General features: G+C 38.5%; 1 protein-coding gene across 1 annotated transcript; it reads right to left on the reverse strand.

The window, feature by feature from the left end:
• Positions 1–286: 286 nt before the first annotated feature.
• On the reverse strand, positions 287–23,488 carry LOC131685729 (uncharacterized). Its single transcript, XM_058969639.1, has 5 exons — positions 23,234–23,488; positions 22,502–23,154; positions 20,799–22,447; positions 792–1,728; positions 287–729 (listed from the first exon to the last, which is right to left on the reverse strand). Exons 1-5 carry the CDS (start codon positions 23,414–23,416, stop codon positions 531–533), a joined length of 3,621 nt encoding a protein of 1,206 aa, XP_058825622.1. The 5' UTR covers positions 23,417–23,488; the 3' UTR covers positions 287–530.
• Positions 23,489–23,806: the final 318 nt, after the last annotated feature.

Here is a 23,806-nt window from a genome sequence, read left to right on the forward strand (position 1 = left end):
AGAATGATTCAACTGTTCCCAGGGTTTACGTATACCCGCGGGGATATTTGAACTATTCCACATACATATGCAAAATGGTGATAATTACGATGACACGTTAGTTTTCTTTTTTGAATTGTATTACATATCGTAAATCATTATTAGTGCATTTATATTCATGCACAGAGTATACTTCATCGCAAAATTTCTAAGAAATATCACAATACATTAAAAAATCGTTTATCTATCACTACTCTCCCATATAGTGTGGCACCCTATTGAATAGGTTTGGAATTATTTGAGCATATTAGAAAACATATTTTATTTCATTTACTGAAACTTAGGTCAGGATTAGCTACACAATTCAAAACGTTCAGTACAAGGTTCAGTACCAAAATAATTAATTCATTAAAGAAAGTATTAACAATTGACAAGAATTAGTCTGAGTTATGAATTTTCTACACAATTCAAAAAATGTTTAACAGCAATAAATATCAATCCGTTACAGAAAGTGAAAACTAGTTGCCGTATTTGATACCATCAACCCAAGTTCACATCATCATTTTGGTAATCAATAACTCCAACTGGCTCATCCTAGTGCGCACTTGTCCATTCCAAATGCTTCTAATACAATCGTCCACAATGACTGGAATTTCTCGACGACCAGTTTGCAATTGTTCCTTGTAGTTCTCTCGCTTAGTCTCTCCATACTTAACCAACTTCTTAGCCAGTTGAATAGCCTGATTGCTCCTGAAATTGGAAAGTGTCTTATAAGCCCCCAGCTTAAAATATGTAGCTTTTTCGATCATTACCTGTCAACAGAATCGGCGCATATTGTAACCATATCGTCTAATAACTTATCCAGTCGTGTCTCAAGAGTCAATATTTCTTTGCATTTTTCTCGTATTTCCTCACCGCGAATGTTTGTGGAAAGACGTTCGAAAGCTTTGTTCATTCCGTTCAGCCTTTGCATTTTGTCTTCCATGGCTACTAACGCGGGGTTCAGTTCCTGGTGTATCTTAGTCTTGAACTGTTCGATCATGATCGAATCGATGGTAGCACGGGGTGCCAATACTTTTGTTTTTATGTGAGTCCTTTCAGTCGGATTTTCGGGCACTGCCACTGTCTCAACTGTCGCTCTTGTACGGTTGTCAACCCGCTCCGTGTCGAAAGGAACGCTTTTTCTCCTGAGTGGCTTGTTGTCAGTAGCGTTAACATTAGATTCAATATAGTTTGTTCCTCTTGTCATCGGCGACTTTGCGGCCTTCGGATAACAAGGGGACAATGAATTAGAATCAAGTATTACACTTTGGTCTGACACAATTCTCAAGTAACTTGAATCACCCATTGACGGGGGATTGGTACACATGTTACCAACTCGAATATCTTCACTAACTACAGATTTCATTTCCCTTTGATATTCCACATTTTGGTTGCTGGCAATAAATTTGCTCAGCAAGAAGTTGTTATTGGCATAATTTAGGTCATACTTTGCTGCATTAGTGCCATCCGATAGGGTCTCGGGTATCGGTAACTTTGGACTAGCAATCACACTCAAAGAGACTGGCATCTGCGTTTCGTTATTGGAACGATGATCTTTAACTCGTGCTTTCGTCAACGTGCACGGTTGTGGTGCAGTATCTATTTTTTGTACTTTTGAATAGCGCGGCACAGGAATCAAATCGTTCATGGTGATGTTGGCCTGAATGCTGCATTCCGATGGAGAGGAAGAGCGCTTCCGAGATTGTGCTTGAACAAAAAAATCAACATGTAAACGTTATAACTGTCGTGTGTTGAGGGGGGTGGGAGTAAAGTTAATTAGGTAAAAGACACACTTTTTGCCTTTCTCATATAAAGAAAGGCTATGCAATCACTGTAAAAATCGACTTTTTAACGGAGGCCCGGAGGGCCGAGTATCATACACCATTCGATTCAGTTCGTCGAGATCGGCAAATGTCTGTGTGTGTATGTATGTGTGTGTGTGTGTGTGTATGTGTGTGTGTCATTTAAACTCACACAATTTTTTCAGAGATGGCTGAATCGATTTTCGCAAACTTAGTTTCATATGAAAGGTATAACGCTCCCATAAGCTGCTATTGAATTTTTAGTTGATCCGACTTCCGGTTCCGGAGTTACGGGTTGAAGAGTGCGGTTACACAGCAAATTCCCATATAAACTGGGGGTCGAGGCCGTAAGGCTGAAAATCATAAGGCCGAAATTACATAAGGCCGAATTCAAAAGGCTGAAAAATCAAAAGGCGGACTTTCAAAAGGCAAACTTTCTGGAAGGCGGAATTTCAAAAGGCAAACTTTTCAGAAGGCAGAATTTTGAAAGGCAAACCTTTTTAAAGGACGAAACAAAACAAACAAAGCAATGATAGTAATGTGCTGTTATCCATTACCTGATATTGATTATATTTCGAGTGAATACATTTTATAATTGATTTTGCCTTCTTTTAAATATGAGCAGTTCTTTTTAGTTTCATTTTTGAAATTTTTATGCTTGTTCACTTTTGCAATTATGAATACTTGGCTATGACTTACGTTTTAGTATAGTATAATGTAAAACTGCGATCCACCAGACGTATGGTTTTGTTTTGACCATTATTATTATGATCGCCAGTGGGTTTTGGTTTTCCATACAGCGTTTCAATAATTTAAATTATCCTTATTATGTTTCTTTATGTCATGAGCCAAGTCATGAGCTGTTCTTTTGAATTATATACTTCATCATTTGTGAATTCCGCTAAGTTTTTCAAACGATGATTTATGGAATGAACTTACATATATTCAATCACCGGTTGTTACACTTCTCTAGCACTTGGGGCGAAGCCAGTGTAATGCGGTTTTGCCGCATAACCGAGACCAAGGATCCGAAGCGGCGCAAAGCCGCTGAGGATCCGCCGGTCGAGGTGGCCGCCGACCCGCCGTCGGAAGCGGCGGCCCCTCGCAAGCAAGCCTGTGATCCACTCGTTAGCCCGGATTACTCAAACATAGGGGCTATAAATTGGTTTAGGTCCGACGGAGCGACAGCGATGTCGGACAGCACGCGACTTAAAGCCATGTGGCGTAGCCACATTAGGCGTAAATGTTTTTTATTAATTAATTTTATTAAAGAAGAATAGTCTAATTTTGGTTCAAGTACAATATTAGTAGTATTAGTAAACAAACTCATTTAAAGTTATTTAAATGTTTAGGTAGTTGCCGTTATGCTCCAACATTTGAGCTACATGCCAGCTGCTTACAACTGCATAACTGTTCGTATTCCCGGTTTAATCGAATATAGGGATTGATTCCTTCTTTCAAATATGAGCAGTTCTTGGAATCTGTATGCCAAATAACTCTTGCACGCACACTTGTGATCAGGAACAACACAATGTGAAATAATCGAATAATAAAAAAAGTTTGCCTTATGAGATTCAGCCTTTTGGGTTTTCGGCTTTTTGAGTTTTCGCCTTTTAAGTTTTCGGCCATTTGATTTTTCGACCTTTTTAGCATTAGGCCTTTCGAATTTTCGCCTTTTGAAATTTCGCCTTATGTTTTTCGGCCTTTTGATTTTCAGCCTTTTGATGCTAAATCATAAACTGGTACCGCCATGATGTTCAAATGATGTAAAACATATTAAAATTGATGTAACATTACTCTAGTTTGCGGGTCTGGATCACTAATGATCAATCAAAGCAGCTTTGACCACATTGGCCACCTATGACAGTTCATGACGCCCCCGGGGAACCCGCCAAGTTCCTAAGCTTATATCACACCCATTCCCCAACGGATTCTCTACCGATTTTTACAAACTTGATTTCAAATGAAAGATACAGTAATACCATTGACTGCTGCTGAATTTCGTTCTGTTCTGACTCTTGCTTCCGGAGTTACAGGGGTGTTAGTAAGGATACACTGGAATTTCCCATATAAATCGGTACAATCGTAATACCTCAGAGGCTAAAAACTATTGAAATGGTCACCAAATTACTTCTAATCGCAGATCTAGATCACTGATTGCCAATCAAACATTCTTTGAATATATTGTCCACTATCGACGATTCCGGAAGTCCGGAATTCCGGGCATATTTCACAAATAAAGTCACATCGGTCCTTCGGTGATGACTGCACCGATTTTCTCAAACCAAGTCTCAAATGGAAGGCAAAATATGCAGCTGAGTATTGCATCAGAGCAACTCCGCCCCCCCCTCCCCGCCTTGCCCTTACATCTCCCTCCTTCATCACTACCGTCCCCTTGGACCACCCTCACGCCCGCATTTCCTTCATCCACCCCGTATACCGAAATAAGATGAAGGATTTCTGACGCATCCTCCACTCCCACTCTACTAACCCCCCATTCCCTCCACTTTTAAACCCATTCCACCAACATTTCAAAATATAATCACATGAAGATAACATTGAACTCATGCTGATTAAGCTAATTAAATACTATTCTTTTGCCTTTCTCATATAGAAAGGTTATACAATTGCTCCAAAAACCGACTTTCTAACCGAGGCCCGGAGGGCCGAGTTTCATGTAACATTCGACTCAATTCGCCGAGATCGCAAAATATCTGTGTGTATGTATGTGTGTATGTGTGTATGTATGTATGTATGTATGTATGTATGTATGTATGTATGTATGTGTGTATGTGTGGATTTGTTAACAAAATGTCCACATCGGTTTTTTGGAGATGGCTGAACCGATTTTTACAAACTAAGATTCAAATGAAAGGTATACTATTCCCATAGGTTGCTATTGAATTTGATTTTCAACCGACATCTTGTCCCGGATTACGAATTGAAGAGTATGGTTACAAAACAAAATTTGTTGATTTGTCCACATCGGTTTCTCGGAATTTTCTGAACCGATTTTGACAAACTTGATTTTAAATGAAAGGTCCATCAGCTGCTGTTGAATTTTGTGTGGATCCGAGTTCTGGTTCCTGAATTACAGGGTGATACGTACGATCACGCAGCAAATTTCGATTCTAACGAATTCTGCGATGAATGTAAAAAGGTGAAATTTTTGCCTTTCTCAATAGAAAGGTATTGCAATTGCTCTGAAAACCGACTTTTTAACGGAGGCCCGGAGGGCCGAGTGACATATACCATTCTATTCAGTTCGTCGAGTTCGGCAAATGTCTGTGTGTGTATGTATGTGTGTATGTATGTATGTGTGTGTATGTGCGTATGTGTGTGTATGTGACCAAAAATGTCACTCATTTTTCTCAGAGATGGCTGAACCGATTTTGACAAACTTAGTCTCAAATGAAAGGTGCAACGTTCCCATAGGCTGCTATTGAATTTCTAATGGGTCCGACTTCCGGTTCCGGAATTACAGGGTGATGAGTACGAACACGCAGAAAATGTCGATTTTAATAAATTCTGCAATGAATGTATAAAGGTGAAAATTTTTCCAAAATATGACCACAACTGCTTCGATTTGTAGTATTAGGTCATTAACATTCATTCAAAGTCTATTTGGCCACATTGGCCACCATCATCGGTTCCGGAAGCCCCGGCGGAAGTATCTAAATTCAAAATAACAGTTACATCGGTTTCTCGGAGATGGCTAGACCGATTCGACTAAACTTGGCCTCAAATGAAAGGTATTGCGTCCCCGTAAATGGCAATTTAATTTCATCCCGATCCGACTTCCGGTTCCGGAGTTACAGGTTGTGGCGTGCGATCACATAGCAAATTGTGATTCAAACCGATACTCCGATGAAAGCAAAAAAGGTGAAAATTTCTCTAAAATGTCTCTCAAACAACTTAAATTTGCTGTTCTAGGTCACCGACGGCCAACCAAACTTTCGTTCACTACATTGACCATTATAGACGGTGCCGGAAGTGCCCGGGAAAAGCGGCCATCTTTCAAAATTGATGAACTCACATCAGTTTCCTGGAAATGGTTGGGCCGATTTTCACAAACTTAGTCCCAAATGATAGCTATAATATCCCCAAAGATGTTTATAAAATTTCGTACGGATCGCTACACATTCTCGTGATTCATGATTGAGAAAGGCACAATTGCACCGCTAGGTGGATTAAAATAGGTTTTTAAAATATTGCTATAGCGATACAGAAATTCCGCATTTAAAGCAATATTTTCTCGAATTTACATGGCAAAATACTGACAATTGAGCGAGTGATAGTGAAAATTTCGAAAACTTGTTTTGCGTTAGGGACCATCCATAAATGACGTAGCATTTTTAGAGTAATTTTTAACACCCCCCTCCCCCATCGTAGCATTTCGTCACAAACCTCTAAATACTTCCTGGTAATTACGTAGCTTGACGGTAACTTTCCCCCAGTCCCCTTATTTTTTTTAAATAAAAAACGTTAGTTATTCCCTTTAAAAAATCTACGTGGCCTGTCATGACCCCCTACCCCTCGTCGTCACACATCATCACAAAATTCAAAGCTCCCCCTCCCCCATATAATGCTACGTCATTTATGGATGATCCCTTATAACTCCAAATCTACTAGCGCAATCATTTTAAAATTTTGCACAATTTATCAGAGGTTTTAAGAACAAGTAGTCAATCGATTCGCAATGAGTAAATTTTGTATAGTAGCTCACATATCGGTAAACTCGATATATCACAGTTTTTAGTTGGGTTGCATTGTACGTTGACGTTTCAACCCAGATACAGAAGGTTTAAGTTAAAACATTTACTTACATATTATGTTTTCAAAGATGCGCCATATTTCAAAACCTGTAGTTGGTGTCTTAAGAAGATATACTTATGATTACCTGACGTACAACTTCGCCGTAGACACCATCTTTCTATCTCATTCCATTAGAAAGTTGATAATAGCGCCGCCCTAGCGACTGAATTCCGAACTAATATGAAATGATCAAATAAAGCGCTAAATGTTAAAGAACAACTTTGCCAAAGACACCATAACTCTAAAACGTAAGATGGGGAAAGGACGTGTGAATTGTCGGTTAGCCCTTTTTGGACGCTAGGTACCCCCGGGGTTAGCCCTCCGAATTACGAAAATGCTCGTGAATTCAAAAGTAGTACATGTAATGATCTTTTTTTTCTAGACAACATGGGTCAATGAACTACTAATAAAATAATGTATTTTTACCATAAAAACAATTTTGCGGAAGTTTTTTCCATTTCCTGTAGAAAATGCAAAATGTGGGTTAGCCCCGTTTGGACGCTAGCCATTCAATTATTATGTATGACTTTATATGTATGAGTCTAATTGTGAGTCCTGCGGTGGTGTGTGCGTGGAAGGTGTGAGTTTTAGCGTTCGAGACCAGGGGTGCATATCTGTTTGGCTTGGCGTGGGTGTTCACTAATTGCGTAATAGTGAGATCGCGAAGGCATCGAGCGTTTGTATGTTAACGGGGTTGTTGCTTGCACTAGCGTAGGTGTAACTTCGTGTACCTGAATTCTATTTTATAATTGTATGGTCAATCGCATATTCGCGTGTATTTTTGAGCGATCACGTGCGAGCCATGCATATGATGCCTAATTTTAGTGTATGGTAGAGATGCTACAAGAGTCAGTTTCCCCATATCACTAGAGATCACGGTGGAACGTGTTGTCTAGTAAATATAAGCGTCATTTTTGATTGGTAAGACAGAAGGTATGAGTCTAAGCTGCTGTAACCGATTCATGATCGCACGAGCTGTGGATTAATGCTTGAGACCGGGTTTGTAAATATATATGCGCTACAAAGTTCACTTAATTACCGGGGTGTTTTAATGTTGGCAACATCGCGGGCGTAAGTATGTGTAGATGATTGCAATTGTATGTTCGCGTTTGTGACCAGGTTTGCGTTATCGCGAAAGCCACGAGCGTTTGTACGTTTGAAAATGGAGAGGTCGTTAGAATATTTGAGAGAAAATGCAATTAATTGTGTTAGTGAGTGTTAGCATGAATCTAATTTAGGATATAGTAATACTAGGAATTATAACATGCCGAATAAAGAAAAAATACAATGAGATTGATTAGAAGTGTATAAATTGACAGATATTATTTTTAGTGTACATCAGTAGTGGAAAAGCGAACTAATAGAAGTACAACAAAAGCAGAGCAATGGAGTAGAAAAACACATGTAACATGCAATCAAACTACTTTAACTCTTCTTAATTCCAGAAAATGATGTTTATTTATCATTAACGACAGTTGCATTCTGTTAGGATTCCATCATGCTATGCTGACCGGATGATGATTCACGTCCGTCGGTAAATTTATTGTACCTTAATTTATCCAATGCGTCTTCCCGAATGAATAGAATCGAATGTAAAAATTGAAGACCGGATCTACCCACTATTCTATCACATGCGCCAGTTCTGCATCCATTCCCTGACCCAGTAATCACATATAGTCAGACGAACACATACACAGATAGAAATACGACTAGCACATAACAATTGTACACTCGTACTGAAAACTAACTTATAGGTTTCTAGATTTGTTTAATTAATTAGTTATTTGGCCTGTGCACGATGATGAAGTCGACCGATAAATCGACACACAATAAACCCCACTACGAGCCGTGCCCAGAAACACTGGTATTAAGCTGTTGAACAATGTTTGCAAATACAGCCCACAGAAAATGTCAATCCACGACGACTGCCAGCCGGCCTCGCCGCTATGCACAGGCTGTTGGTTGACCGTCAGTTTGGGCTGGTGTAGAGTAAGAAAAACACACAAAACATAAAAAAGGCCCATAAGCCCTCTCGGTCTCTTCGATACACCACTATCGAAGCGTAATGCAATCGCCATCTTAAAGCAATTATCTGTCAGAGGTTCGCATAATGCTTAAGCTCGATGATATTTGCAATACCGTCAAACCCCTCAACCTAGAGGAGGAGGTTTTGAGGAACGTCGGATTTATTGTTATTTGTTATTGTTATTTATCAGTGTGCAATCGGGCTGTCTCAACAACATATTTCTGCAACCTATCTGCATTAACTTGTACAGTGTACACCTACCGTCTCACCGTTGTCTGTCCTTCCATGCTGCTCAGGGATACATGCTCCTATACACATCCACCAATACAGGCATACATACGGGCTTCCATTCATTTATACATACATACATACATACTATTACAAGTTTAGAGCGTGTAATGTCGTGTCATCTAGTCTATCGCTTTCGGGTCTACGTCATATCGGCAAATTTCTCATGGAATCCGCTTCTGTCTCTTGCTAATCTCCTTTTTGTCTCATAGGTCCGAAGCGGATCAATCGACTACGGTGCAGTATTAATCCTTACTCGCAAATACTTTTTCCTACAACCGTGCTATTTCATGTCTATCTTATTATAGGATTCGATTATCCCTGTTCTAGTCAATATACGTTTTCATTACATTATAGACCAGGCAAATCCTCAATTTTTTCTATTATCATTATGCTGAGTAGCTAGACGAGTGAAGGCATTCTAGTGTTTCAGAAAAAGAATCTACCCATAAAAGACATGAGAATTATTTATCCACCATTCGCCATAAAGTTTGCTCGAATCGAATGTCCGCCTGGTTCGACTCGAATACACCACATCGACCCGAAAGGGTTGCTTATCATTTCTGAGAGCCGTTGTGCTTGGTCGAGTTAAATAATCATAAGAAGAAGTCCTGAATAAATAACTATCTCTTAGGTGCCCGTCCTGCACTCCTTTCCTGAGCTAGCCTCATATCCACGGTCAAAAGAGTCGACAAATAGTAGGATCCACATGTCCCCCACCCAAGCAAATTGTTCGATTTGCATGTAGGAGCACAGCCAAAAAGACGTCCGAACCAATGAGAATGGACCATGCCAGTCGAAGGCCACAGGCCCAGCGCCATCTCGTACAGCTCCTGAAATTAGATGTTTGTTAGTGCTACTTACAAATTTCATTTCAATGGTAGTAAGTGTCTCATTCCCTCTTGTCTCAGTCTAAAGCAAATTGCTGTTGCTACAACCTTTTATACAGGAAAAAACAGATAGAAAGAACTGTAGGTAACTAGATGCGTGAAGCTGGCCGTTTTTTGTGTGTAAGTAGTAGTAGTAGGGTAGTAGTTTGAAAAGCCATGAATAACCGCTACCTTGATCTCGATTGAGTAAGGACGAAGAGGACTGTTTGAAAATTTCCAAGCTTTCAGCTACATCTAATTTCCAGCGATTGGAGATCTGTCTTTGAATTTTTATATCTTCGGTAGTTAGGTCGTGCTTTTTGAAAAAGGCGTGTTCCGCTACCTTAGATTTGAAGTAAAATGGTACATCTTCATCCGATTCCTCAGAAGCTTTAATAGTTTCTACCATGTCTTCCTTAAACCGGATTTCTAATGTTTTCTTGGTTTGCCCAATGTAAACTTTATCACATTGAGAACATGATATTTTGTATATCCCAGATTTGCTTAGAGTGTCTATTGGATCTTTTGTGGACCCTAGTATTGATTTTAATTGGTAATTTCTACTACTGAAAACAAGATCCATACCAAACTTTTTTAATTTTGTTCTGAGTGAATATGGCATATTTTTGTTGAAATCTGCAGCTATCCCTTTTAATCTTTCAGTTGTTGGAGTTAAGGTTGTGAGAACTTGTATGTTGAACATCTTGTTTTATTTGTGAATTATTGATTGGATGGTTTGCTCTGGATACCCATTAAGCCTACCTATTTCGAAAATAAATTCTGTTTCTTTAATTTTTGCTTCTTCCCCCAAAGGTAAACTAAGCATTCTATGAACCATATGATGAAAAGCGGGCATTTTATGCTGGTAAGAATGGTGTGAAGTATTTGGTATAATTCTTTCAGTATTCGTAAGTTTCTTATATATTTCGAAAGTCAAGAACCCTCCCCCTCTCTTTACCAGGACATCCAGAAAGGCCAATTTGTTATCTTTCTCTTCCTCGTGTGTAAACATAATATTTTTATGGATGTTGTTCATGACTTTTAACATTTGTGGTAATTTTTTTCGTTTGATGATGCAGAAGATATCATCAACGTATCTCAACCAGCGTTCTGGTAACATACATTTTTGTTTCAGACATTCCTCAATATTTGCCATCAATAGTTCACAAAGAAAAGGAGAGAGTGGGTTACCCATTGGAGAACCTTTAGTTTGTTTAACGAAGACACCCCGAAATGTGAAATACTTTTCTTCCATGCAAAGGCGTGGAAGGCTTCATATAAGCTCTTACTTTGCTTTTTCTGGGCATACTTTGAAATTCATCTACGAGCCAGAATTTTGTAGAATTTTAACAAAACGTAACTAATTCGTAAAATCTAACCTACTTAGCAGTGTGAAACAACTTTTCTTTTAAGAAAATTATGTGGTTCCATGTAATTATTCTTTTTTGCTTATATGAATTAAATTTTAAACCTAAACCAAAATGCAATTATCATAGTATTATATTGAAAATATTCTTATTCCTTTCCTAATTATTAAGCCATTAGTTAATTATTATTCTGTCTGAGCTCGCAAAATATTTTTTTTTATATTCACACCGTATACGCTTCATCAAATAAAAGCAATTTAAAAACTTTAATCATTACAATAGACTGACTGATGGAAGATTTTTTGAAAATATTGTTTATTCCGTTAACCGGTTTCCTAAATACCCAAACCGGTCGTAAAACATGCACAGTTGTCCGTATAACTACAAATATGATCTCTCACTCTTATTTGTTTGATGTGGCACATGATAGGGTACGAAAACTATCATTGGTTCTTGTAACCGGATTGAGGTGTCTCAGCAACCAGCAGAAAAAATTTGATAAACATCACTGGATTCCTCGTAGGTCGTCAATTTGTATCTGCGTCACATGATGGCAAGTTTTAAAATTAATCATCGGTCCAGGGAACTGAACTCCGCAATATGCGATATAGGAGTTAAATGTGTCCGCAACACTTTCAATATGATTCGTAGATCATATGGTTGATGTAATTTGATGAGCCACACGTCGAGAATGATAAAAAGAATCTGTAATTCGAAAAACCTAACTCCGGGGTTTCGTGAAGCAACTGTATCTGATTGTTATTAAGTATGATTGCATTTCACATGCTGTTTTTGTTGCACAGCATTCCATGGAACTTAAACATTGTAATTCAGCTCAGAGAATCAGATTTCGCCGTCCCGAAACCATCCATCAATGGCCACACCAATATTATTAATTCTAGTTTTTCTTGTTTCCAGTTAGAACTTACTGATCATGTATTATTTATTGAGATAAATGGTTGGTTTTGATAAACTACGATCATACGCAAATAAAATTGGATAAAAACCTCTCGAAACCTCCAATGAAGTAGCCAATTGCTAACATCCTCAATAGAAGCCCAATTAGTAGGTTTTAAGATTGTGTATAACATATTCAGTTCTTAAAATATGGAATACATGCGTTATTGAAGAGAAATTTGGACCAGAAAAATAAATTTTAAAATATGTACGTTATATCGAGGAAAAATGTACGTTGTATCTAGTGACGCTATATCAAGGGTACGTTATATCGAAGTTTACCTGTACCACATTAAGTCGAGTTAGATTTTCTCCCAGAATTGGTTTGCACTCTTTGAGGGATTTGTCTAGTCTTTTGATCATTTCTGGAAGAGGATTTAATCTCTGAGCTCTATATGGACCAGATGAAAATTTTTTGTCTCATGTCAGCGTCATATTGTTCTCTGTCCATGATTACTATTTTATTTCCCTTGTCAGCCTTTATGTAGAAAACCGGCTTCTCCCTCAATTCTTTAATTGTTTTTTATTTCTTGTGTATGTTGTTTGTCAGGTATATTTTCTTTGACAACTTCCGCTATTATAGTTCTAACGTCGTTAATTTCTGGAATTGGAAGCCTGCAAGCATTTAGTCCTGTCTCGATGTCGATAACTATTTGTCCAAAATTTGGCTTGAATGCTATCGCATAATTAAGACCCTGGTTTAGTAATTTTAATTGCTCCTCAGTGAAGTTTTGTGAAGAGCGGTTGACTACAAAGTTCACGAGAACCTGTACCGTCGATTTTGGAAGAGGGGCATTCAATGAAATATGCATGTTTTAGATTATTGAGTTTTTGTCTAGAAGTTTCCTCTTGCGTTCCGCTTCGCATTTTTCGGCTATTTTCACTCTTGTAAAAATGAATTGAAATTTTCTTGATACTCTTTGGCTAGTTTCAGATAGAAGTTGTAACACTCCAAAGCACAGTGGTCGGAAACACCAAAAACTTAATTTACTAGAGGCCAAACCATCGAATATGTACACAGGGTGTCTTTGGAGGAATCGTTCATATTAATATTCTCCACAATCTGCTAACAATCGAAATTAGGCATGGCTTACTGTGATCGAACTAAAAAAATTACCTTTTTGTGCTGACGAGGTAGGAAGTTGGTGTCTTCGACAGTTTTAGAAATGTTCATAGTGAAGAATTTGGTGCAGAACTTGAGCTTGTAGGACCAAAGGTTATCGATTTATAAGGCGTTTTCTATGGCAATCCCCTTAAATCTAGTTTTCTTAATATAACTTTTTTCATTGTGACTTTTCGTGCAAACTATATTCAAGACAAATGTGTAAGTATTAAAACTACATAATAATATCGTAGACTGTATGTAAAAATACTTATTCGCTTCAAAGTTATTGAAGATTTTTACATTTTTTTTCATCGACTTCAACTACGTATAAGAAAGAAAGGTGCAAACCAAAATGCACGAACAGGCACTTTTTTCACTGTCTAAGGTATGTACAATAAAGCTAAAAAGGTTTGGTGCGTGGCACTCTAGAACCCTAGGAATAGGGTAAGCTAACTTTATCATGTTTTTTGACGTTTTCCATACAAAAATCAACAAAAACAATTTTTTCGATTTTTTCCTTAAAATATAGTAATTAATGGTATGACATTCATTTGTATGCATTAAATTCATAGTGGCATGTCTATTTGTTTAGAATCTCCAATGATATTAAAAACTTCACATTTTTGCTCCCACGTTTTGTAAATTCTGAAATATTCAGACATAAGTGAAAATAATACTTGTAATTGAATATCAAACAAAGAATTTAAAAAATTGGGGAAAAAAATTAAAAAAAATTTTTTTTGCTTATATTTGCATGCAAAATGTCAAAATACATGATAAAGTAAGCTTACCCTATTCATAGGGTTTTAGAGTGCCACGCACCAAACCTTCTAAGCTTTATTGCGCATAGTTTAGACAGTGAAAAAAGTGCCTGTTCGTGCATTTTGGTTTGCACCTTTCTTTCTTATACGTAGTTGAAGTCGGTGTAAAAAAAGTTAAAATCGTCAATAACTTTGAAATGAATACGTATTTTTACATACAGTCTTCGACAATATTATGTAGTTTTTATACCTACACATTTGTCTTGAATATAGTTTGCACGAAAAGTAACAATGAAAAAAGTTTTTTTTTATCCCTTTATGGGCAGCTAGGGCCGAGGGTGGTGGCTAGCGGGTTTCATACATCCTTGACCTGACGGACAAAGCTATGGTGCCTTGAACACAGGCAACGCAGATCCAAGGCCATCATTGAAATAAGTTCTGCGTTTGAGATGTACTTCTCCCGGTTGCCAGACGAATACCTGTAATTATTACTTGTTGCTTTGTATGTATGAATCTAATGTTCAGTCCTGGGTGGTGTATGCGTGGAAGGTGTGGTTTTTAGCGTTCGAGTCCAGGAGTGCATATCTGTCTGGGTTAGCGTGGGCGTTTACTAATTGTGTAATAGTGTGATCGCCAAAGGCTCGAGCATTTGAATGCTAGCGTGTCTCTAACTTTGCGTGCATAAATTCGATTTTAGATTCGTGTGGCCATTCGCATATTCACGTGTATTCTTGAACGTTCGCGCGCGGACCGTGAACATGATAATTAATTTTAGTGTATGGTAGAAGAACGTGTTGTTTGGTGAATATGCATCATTCATTGCATCATTTTTGATTGGTCCAACTGAAGGCATGAGTCGAGAGTAGAGAATTCCGAACGTAGCTGGTCTATGATCTCACGAGTGGTGGATTAATGCTTGAGACCGCGGTTGTAAAGTTATAGGTGCTGAAAAGTTCACTTAAGGGGGTGTTTTAATGTTGGTGAAATTGCGAGCGTAGGTGAGTGTGGATGATTGAAATTGTAATGTAAATTCGCTTTTTGAACAGGTTTTTGTTATCGCGAAAGTTAAGGGCGTTTGTGCGCTTTGGATGTGAGTGTATATGGGAGAATATGCTATTGATTGTGTTAGTGAGTATGAGTATGAACCTAACTTAAGCTATAGTAATTAAAGGAAAAATAACATGCCGAATGTTTCTTTTTTTAGGTCGCTAACCATGCATTGCAGAATGCCCGAAAACTCTGAACTAGGCCTCGTCGAGTCCAGTCTGTCCGTCTCGTCCTGTCGTGTCTGGGGTTTCCAGGTTACATGCATTCACCAGATGAGACTAGCTTATGTCAGTTTACTTGTGCACTGGTTTCGTAGAATCGAGGCGATCATCGAAATGATAGATCCTACGAGTGAATGCACTTGGCCTAGTCACCTGTCAATCATTTGTGTATTTGTGTATGTTGAGATATGTGTGAAGCCTGTAAATAATATTTTAATGCGAATAATAATTTATACGTCAAAACAAGAAATCGACATAGATCTTTCATTAGGGCTTAAATCGCAAATGTAAACAAACTGCGTTTTCGCTATTATGACATTATGCGACAAAAACACTACAAGATTGAGGTGAAAATTAGTTAAAATGGTTTTTAGTTCGATTTATAATTAAAGAAAACAAAACGGCGAAACAAGCATTTTCTTCGAGATTTCGACTTAGGCCCTTCTTCTCATATGGAATATAAAGGCTAAACTTACATTTTTTGACAGAACCGGGCGTACGGTTATTATTCACTAAATTATTCTTTAAACGGCGGTTCTATTATATAAATGATAAGCAATATCTACTAGGATCATGTCTACTCGATAGTTGTTGCACATAAACATTCGAATATTTCGATATTTTCATGAAATTCGAAGAAAAGATGCACGCGCCCTATCATTTACATTGGGTTTCTATGCGCCCATTTGCTGAGCCCTATTAAAAAGTATACTGTCAAGCTCGCCCATTTACCCAGCCCTACCCAGCAAGACAGAGTCAGTTTAGCCCTTTTACCGCGCCCTTCTGAAAATTATTTACACCGTTTAGCCCTTCCGCAAATGGTGGTTGCTGAAGGGCGAAATCACGACTGGGATGCAAATTGGGCGTAAGCATTTTTTTAGTTTCTACCCACTAAAAGCACATAGGAATTAAATTCTTTGTTATATTGTCATAAGGTTTAACCAAAGATGCTTCCGGAAAAACATGGTCATGAAGTAATTTCTACCTACAATAAAAACTACATTTAGAAAAGCATCGCCGTATATTGAAACTGATTTTTCTCCATTTGAGTACATTGCGACTTTGGCCCTATTGAAAGATCTGTGTCGAAATGTGTTATATACAGGCATTGCATTTATCGCTCATATGAGTAAATGCGCCCGGATAGTTTGCTACTGCGACAATAAAAACTCACATTTTCACACGAAAAGTTATTGGCACTCACACAACTTCTCCGGATAAATACAACGTGTTATTTCTCCGGATAAATAAAACAGCCGGAGAATGAGTGAATGAGTTTATCACGGTATCCTTTTGGCGTTCCCTGCTTTGCTGTCGTTATTCCAAAACACGATAAAACAAGTCCATCATACTTCTTTGCCGCTTTTCTTTGTAATTAAGTGTATTTTTTGAAGTTTTTATTGATTTCCACGAAATTAAAATTTTATCACCTTCTCCGGTGAGAAGGAAAAAGCCAATAAATTTTATCCGGAAAATCATTCTCACGCTATTTGTGGAGACGGAGAATTTTGCGACTCATCTTATCTCGGAAAAGTTGGACATCGGATAAGCTACTTCTCGCGTGAGTGAGAGAGAATTACAACCCCTGGTTATATACTACTTGCAGTTTGTTGATCGTTCCTACTTATCTGATTCTATCGAGTATGAGAATACATCTCCATTGTTCTAAAACCTGGCGACGTCTGATGGCAGAGAAGAATCATTGTTGGCAGCAATGTTGCTCTTCTTGGATGTATGAGCTTGAAAAGGTCATCACAAGAATATAACGCATGAGACCGAAAATAAATAAAAATAAAATAAAGAGATTTTTTTTCGAGAGTTGTCCTACTGGAGCTGTAGAGTTAATTGATTCAATTAAGGCGTGAACCTAGACTTCTGGAATCGAGGATAGACTTCCGGACGTGAACGATTCATGAATGCGCGAGTACGGGGGACTGTAGGTTCACGCTTGAGACTGCGTTTGAGTGATTACAAACGCTGAGACGTTCATATTATCACCGGGGTGTTATAATGTCTGAAAGAGCGCGAGTATAGGTTGCGTGGATGGACGCGAAGGGCTCAAGCATTTTTATATTTGTTTGTCGCGTGTATGTGACTTTGTGTGTATACATTCGATTTTTATGTAGTTTAGTGGATATGAGCATTATATTTTTGATTGGTCCACCTGAAGGCATTGGACTTATGTTACTAGGGCTGAGAATAGGGGATTCCGGACGAAACCGATTCATGATCGGGCAACACGGGCATTTGGAGGTTCACTCTCGAGACCGGGATTGTTAATTTATAAGTGCTAAACCATTCACTTAGTCACCGGGGCGTTATACTTTTTATGAGATCGTGGCTGTGGTCGTGCGTGGATGATCGCGAAGGACTCGAGCGGTTGTATGTGGACGTTTTTGTAGCGTGTGCTAATATGTATGTAACTTCGCGTGGACGCATTATTTTTATAAGCGTGTGGCCATTCGCATGTTCGCGTATTCTTCAATGATCGCGCGTGGACGTCTTGTCAAGTTTTTATTTCTATTGGTCCAACTTAAGGCGTGAATTTGGGCTGCTAGGATCAAGGGCGGAGACTTCCGGACGTGACCGATTCATGATTGCGCGAGCTAAGGTTCTTAGGTTCCAACGTTCACCTAATCAATCGGGGTGATCGAATATTGGCGAGATCGCGGGCGTTCGCATTTGTGACTAGGTTTGTGGTATCGCGTAGGTCACGTTTGTACGTTTGGAATGAGAGATTGTTAGTGTATATGAGAGAATAAGCAATTTGTGTTAGTGAGTGTTAGCATGGATCTAATTGAAAATATAGCAACAAAATAAGGGTGCCTGCAGAGAGAATTGGGCCCTAAACCCACATTGTATATTATTTGACCATGGCAGTGAATAATAAAGGTCGCCGAATTAAGTACTAAAATTGATCACAATGTAGCTTAACTAAAAAGAAATTAATCGTATCCCAAGTTTCTGTGATATAATCACTGTAATACTGCTTTGGTGGAAAAGCCCCCGGACCACATCAAGGTACAGTATCATGCCGAGGGAAAAAGTAACAATGAAAAAAGTTATATTAAAAAAAACTAGATTTAAGGGGGTTGCCATAGAAAACGCCTTATAAATCGTTAACCTTTAGCCCTACAAGCTCAAGTTCTTCAACAAAATTCTTCAAAATTTCTAAAACTCTGTCGAAGACACCAAATTTCTACCTCGTCAGCATAAAGTTTTTTTTTTTAGTTCGATCATAGTAAACCATGCCTAATTTCGATTGGTATCAAATTATGGGGAATATTCATATGCACAATTCCTCCAAAGACACTGTGAATATATTCGATGGTTTGGCCTCTAGTGAATTAAGTTCACGTTTTTGGCGTTTCCGACCACTGTGCAAGGTTGTCATACTTAATACACTGTATAAACGTTTTATGCTAAGTTTCATGAAATCCGATTCCATCCTCTTTGCTACGCTAATAGGAACTGACGTCTTCAACTTGATTTTATGGGAAGTTGGAGTCAAATGAAATTTTCTGCGCGTTCTAAGGAAAGCGATGTCTTTATGTAATCCTGCAATTTTCTTTTTTAACCCGATAAATTGGTTTTGCTCATCAGTTGACTTACTGAGCTTGTAGTAGGTGCTACGTTTCATGTCAGCTCAAACTGTTCGGTGGCAATATATTCCATGACTGCCGCCAGCTATCATTCCATACAATAATGCGCAGGCATGCCAGTTTAATGCATACAATGATCACACACCACAGAAAAACAGAACGATGGTTGGGCGCGGGACCCATTCTCTTTCTCTTTAATGTTGGACAGAATGGGCAAAAATCGAAAACGAAAAAAGCAGATTTTTCCAGACCGTGTGTTCATAAAAATCAATCAGCCTATGTAGAATGTTGTTACAGTAGTGCTGATTGATTTTTATGGAAATCTAACACATGGTGCCGCTGCTTTTTTCGTTTTCGATTTTTGCCCATTCTCTGTTCAACCTTAAATTATGTGTACATTGGAGTGTGCTCTTCGTTTATTTTTTTCCTGGCAAGTGGTAGTGCGGGTTTGATTGGCAATTTGAATAGCATTAGTAGTTGCGTTGTGTGAAGGAAATAATATTTTATTTCGAAAGGTTTATTTGACACGGCTCAATGCGTTAGCACAACTGAGTCGTGGATCTTTTAAGTTTTTATAGGTAAAAATAAAAATACTAAAGAATGTCTGTGCCAGATCTTGTTGACGCAGTTTGTTGCTACGTGTTGAGATCATTTTCCTTAGCGGTGAAGCATTAGTTGCCTTATCTGTCGCAGCTTGGGGGTCATTCAGTCTGCCTTCTTAAGCGTTATCGTTCACGTCTTTGTTATCATTCGGTTTGCCCTCTTGTTTTTCACGGTCAGAGGTTCTTATTTGTTTCTTGTTCTTATGAGTCGCTGTCGCTAAATCCGTCTTCATCAGTATTTGCTTCTTTATTGGTGAAGCTAGTTGTTGGTTTTGGAGCGGTTTCATTATTGTCTTTATTTCGATTAGAGGTTTTAACCTTCAAGTCATTCGCCTCTTCGGGTTAGAAAAATCTCTTACGAAAAATGTCTAACCCTATTTCCGGCTTGGGATTCGAACCCGGGTTCTTGGTTTATTGGAATTGCCTTTAGTAAATGAGCTTTGACTAGATGTTTCGGCGCATGTCAATTTTTTCAGTTGCTACTTAGCAGGACAATGTCCCGCAAAGAACGTAAACCATCACATAATCGGAACGAGAAGAATTGCTGCGCTTTTTGAAGGGAGTAAGACGGGCAGTATTCAGAATGAGAAGATTGATGTTCGTCAAGATTTTTCCCCATTCAAAACAATATGGGTGGTTTTCCCATTTTACCAAAAACTGCTGGAAACTAGCTATTTCTGGGGAATAAATTTCTGCATATTGGTTTATTCTGGATGTTTCTAGGGAATGGTAGTGCCGTTTTTGTTGTACAGAAATACATGTGCGCTTTAAACAAACAAACATACATGTGCGCTTCAAGCGTTTCATACTACCGGCAAAATTGAAGAAAAAGGAGCAAATAGGAAAAAATAAATAATGATGAGTCTCCTAGCCCCCTATCCACGGACAAGTGCTCTAACCTTCCTGGACGTTTCGGAAGACACTGTGCAATGTACACTGAGTGTACAATACTGAAACGTATTAAAGCTTCAGCAGGCGGTCCTCTACATTTAGACTCTAATACGAGTTCGTCTAACACGATAATGACTCGATTACCCAAGGGGTAAACTGTACACCTGATACAAGGGTAGCCCCTTAGGTAATTCAGGGTGTACATTAATACAGGCAGTTGGCAATTATTATTGACTTATCCAAATCGAACTCGAGATCATTGATTGTTAATAAAATATCAGGTTTGTTCAAGTATCGTTTGAAATTACCAATCCATTTTTAGAACCTGAAAACTTTAAACATTTTGTCGCTTGAGTAAACCGGGCCAACAAGTGAATCAAAGATTTGCTTACGAGGCGCCGCCTTATGCCAAATACACACATACCTTTTTCCTTCTCTTGCTGTATCAATTTGGCTGCCGTCGCTGCCAACGTGTTATTTCTAGTTTTGTTGTAATCCCTGCGCATCAGAATGCTGCCATTAATTTCAGCAAGTGGTTCACGAATTTCTTCAAAAGCCAATGACTGTTGAGGAACACGGTCCGTATTTTTGACCTTCTGAAGCACCTTCCCACGTTTATTGGCAATTTCAGCTGGAGTCGATTTGTCGAACAACCGGTTTGTAATAGGCTTCTTACGCTGCGGATCAGTAGATGGTTCCGGTGCAATAGACGAAATGTCCAGATCTTGGAAGGTATTTTGCATTGTGTAGTCTTTCTTGTTTTTAACAAAAATTGCTCTCTCAGTAGTCGCCACCTCGGCTTCAGTCTCCGAATCTGATGTTAAATCTATCAGCATCAACGGTTTTTTGCTGCGTGGCAACGAAACGCGACATGGCTTCTGTTCCGTTTTAACAATGATTGGATTTGGGACATTTTCCATATTGTTTGCTGATAATTGCTGTTTTTTCGATTTTTTACCACGAAGGGATGCATTGGTAGCATTTTTGGCCATTTTGTTCGGCACAAATTCTTGATCATTTTTGTCTGATTTGCGCTTTGTTTTCAATGTTGAAGCATTCTTACGTTTTGTTACTTTTTTTCTCTGTTTATCGCTTGGCTCGTTGAAATCGTAAGGATTCTCAGGAGCTTGTTCGCGCTTGAAAAACCTTTTTGCCGAACGATCCACCATTTGATTTATCTTGCGAATATTTTTCTCCAGCTTTTTGTCCAAAATTTTCTGCTGAGCAATACCAAAGATTCCGCTGTTGTTAATATAGGCTTGCATTGATTGTTCAAATTCTTCTGACGACATCATATCCGTTGCAGAAGATTCATTCAAAACGTCTCGTTCTGATCTGCAATCAAGGTCCCCCGTTTTCACAACCTTCTTTGTTTCACGAGATTTCATTGGTTTCACCGTGTTTACCAATTTGCCTTCTACAAAGTTAGTACGTTGAATTTGCGAATCTTTACTCACGTTCAGATCGTCTTCCTCTACGTGCTGATCAAAAAGTTTCCGTCTTCTTGCGGACATGTCTGTTGTCGGATATTTGGGTTGTTGTTTGACACGTTGCTCGCTAGACTCTAGTCTTGACAATCGGTTTAACCTTATTTGTTGCTGTCGACAATCTTGTCTCAAAGCCTCAAAAACATGTAAACGCTGTACATCTTGCACTAGAACTCGACAATCCGAGTTCACATTTGGTGCTTCGTTTTCTTTGTTGCTTTCTTTCTCTTCAGTATCATTTAACAGCTGGCAACGAATATTCTGATGCTGCTCAATAGCAACTCGATAATCACGCAATCTTTGAGACTGGTCCAAATTACGAATAGTATGCGTTTCAGAGGCGACTGATTCTAGTCTGGAAATATCTAACAGGCCATCCAACTTAGTTACACAGGAACGCAAATCTTCATGTACTTCCTGACGATAATTCATTCGTACATTAGGAAGAACTTCGTTGAGAAGACGAGCTCGGTCAAATCCAGGGGAAAGCTTAAATGCCAAGCTTCCTTCTTTGCCAATACTAATAACCTCTGGTTCTAAACAAATAGCTTCATAGTGTATAGTCAACAGACTTACGTTTTTCGGTCTACAAGGAAAAAACGATCAATTTGTAAAGCGTTAACGCAATAAAAATTATTACCCGTCAACCAATTCAATTTGACTGATGTTGTTTTGCATTACTTCCAGATTAATGGTTAGTTCAGGTTGATCATTGCTACCATTAACCGCAACAAGAGCAGAAAAACTAACAGTTGCTGGCCTAGTATTGAAATCCAACCACAACGTAGCCGTATCGTTGGGTTTAGCCAGTCTGTAAAAGTCTAGCTGACAATAATCAACCGAAAGCGAAAAGACATCCGAATCTTGTTTTTGCAAATCAACAAGAAGCAATCTACATTCCTCAGCCACGCTACATGATTTCCAAGTGAGCAATTGCTCCCAAGAATACCCTATTACTTGGGAAAACTGTTTAACGTATTCTCTTCGTTTAGAAATATCAGTGTGTGCAAGTGAGCTAACGTAAACTAGCTCAAGCATTTGATGCTGAATTTTAAAATATTTGAATTTCTTTAGATAGAAAACCATTTTTTTAAAATGATTCTCACTATGCTTCAAACTGTCTAGCGTCTCTTTGCAAGAAATTCGCTCGAATATCTCGAGCAAACCCTGCAGCGCTATCATCACCATTTGATAAGGAACATCCGTTATGCAACAAACTATACATAACGTTTTCATGATCGTCGCAAGCACTTCTGCGTCTGCGGGTTTTCTGCGACGTTCATTGAGGTGCGTCTGAAAAATGTAGTTTTGCAAAAAAAATAGTAAATGAATATTACACAAAACGCAAAACATGTTTGGCGACCATACTTACCACTAAGATTTGCAAATGATCGGCAAAGGACGATTCAAAGTGTCTTCCACATTGGGCCAACTTGACAAAGTGGGACAAGTACCGTTTAAGCATTCGGAACTTTTCTTCCGGATCTTTGTATTCACTCAATTGGATCAATCGCTTGCGTAGTTTCGCGTTCAACGTATCGAAATTGGCAGACATTTTGCTTCGTATTTCACAATATAATAAACAGCACACTATTTCTGCAATTTGCACACGATTTTGCTGGTAATATTGAATTATTAACTAAGTACAAAACTTTATGATAGGAAACGTTATTGTTACGAGAAATTTTTTAAAAAAATATGATTGCTTCGATGTTTCCGGCTTAATTTAGCTCCTACTTTACCGATAATTGAAATTTTGACGGCAGAGCCCGGATCAGAGACGATATATAAATACGGAGACGTACGAAAAACCAAAGAGAATAGGGAAAGAGACGAATAGAGTGAAGCCACAAATCCCTTATTAAGCAGACCAATCGTGCAATGTAAATAAACATTACTCATGCCTGAGTTGGAGCAAAGAGAATAGTGAAAGAGACGCAGAGTG

The sequence above is a fragment of the Topomyia yanbarensis genome, chromosome 2 (genome assembly GCF_030247195.1).
Source record: "Topomyia yanbarensis strain Yona2022 chromosome 2, ASM3024719v1, whole genome shotgun sequence".
Taxonomy (NCBI): Eukaryota; Metazoa; Arthropoda; class Insecta; order Diptera; family Culicidae; genus Topomyia; species Topomyia yanbarensis.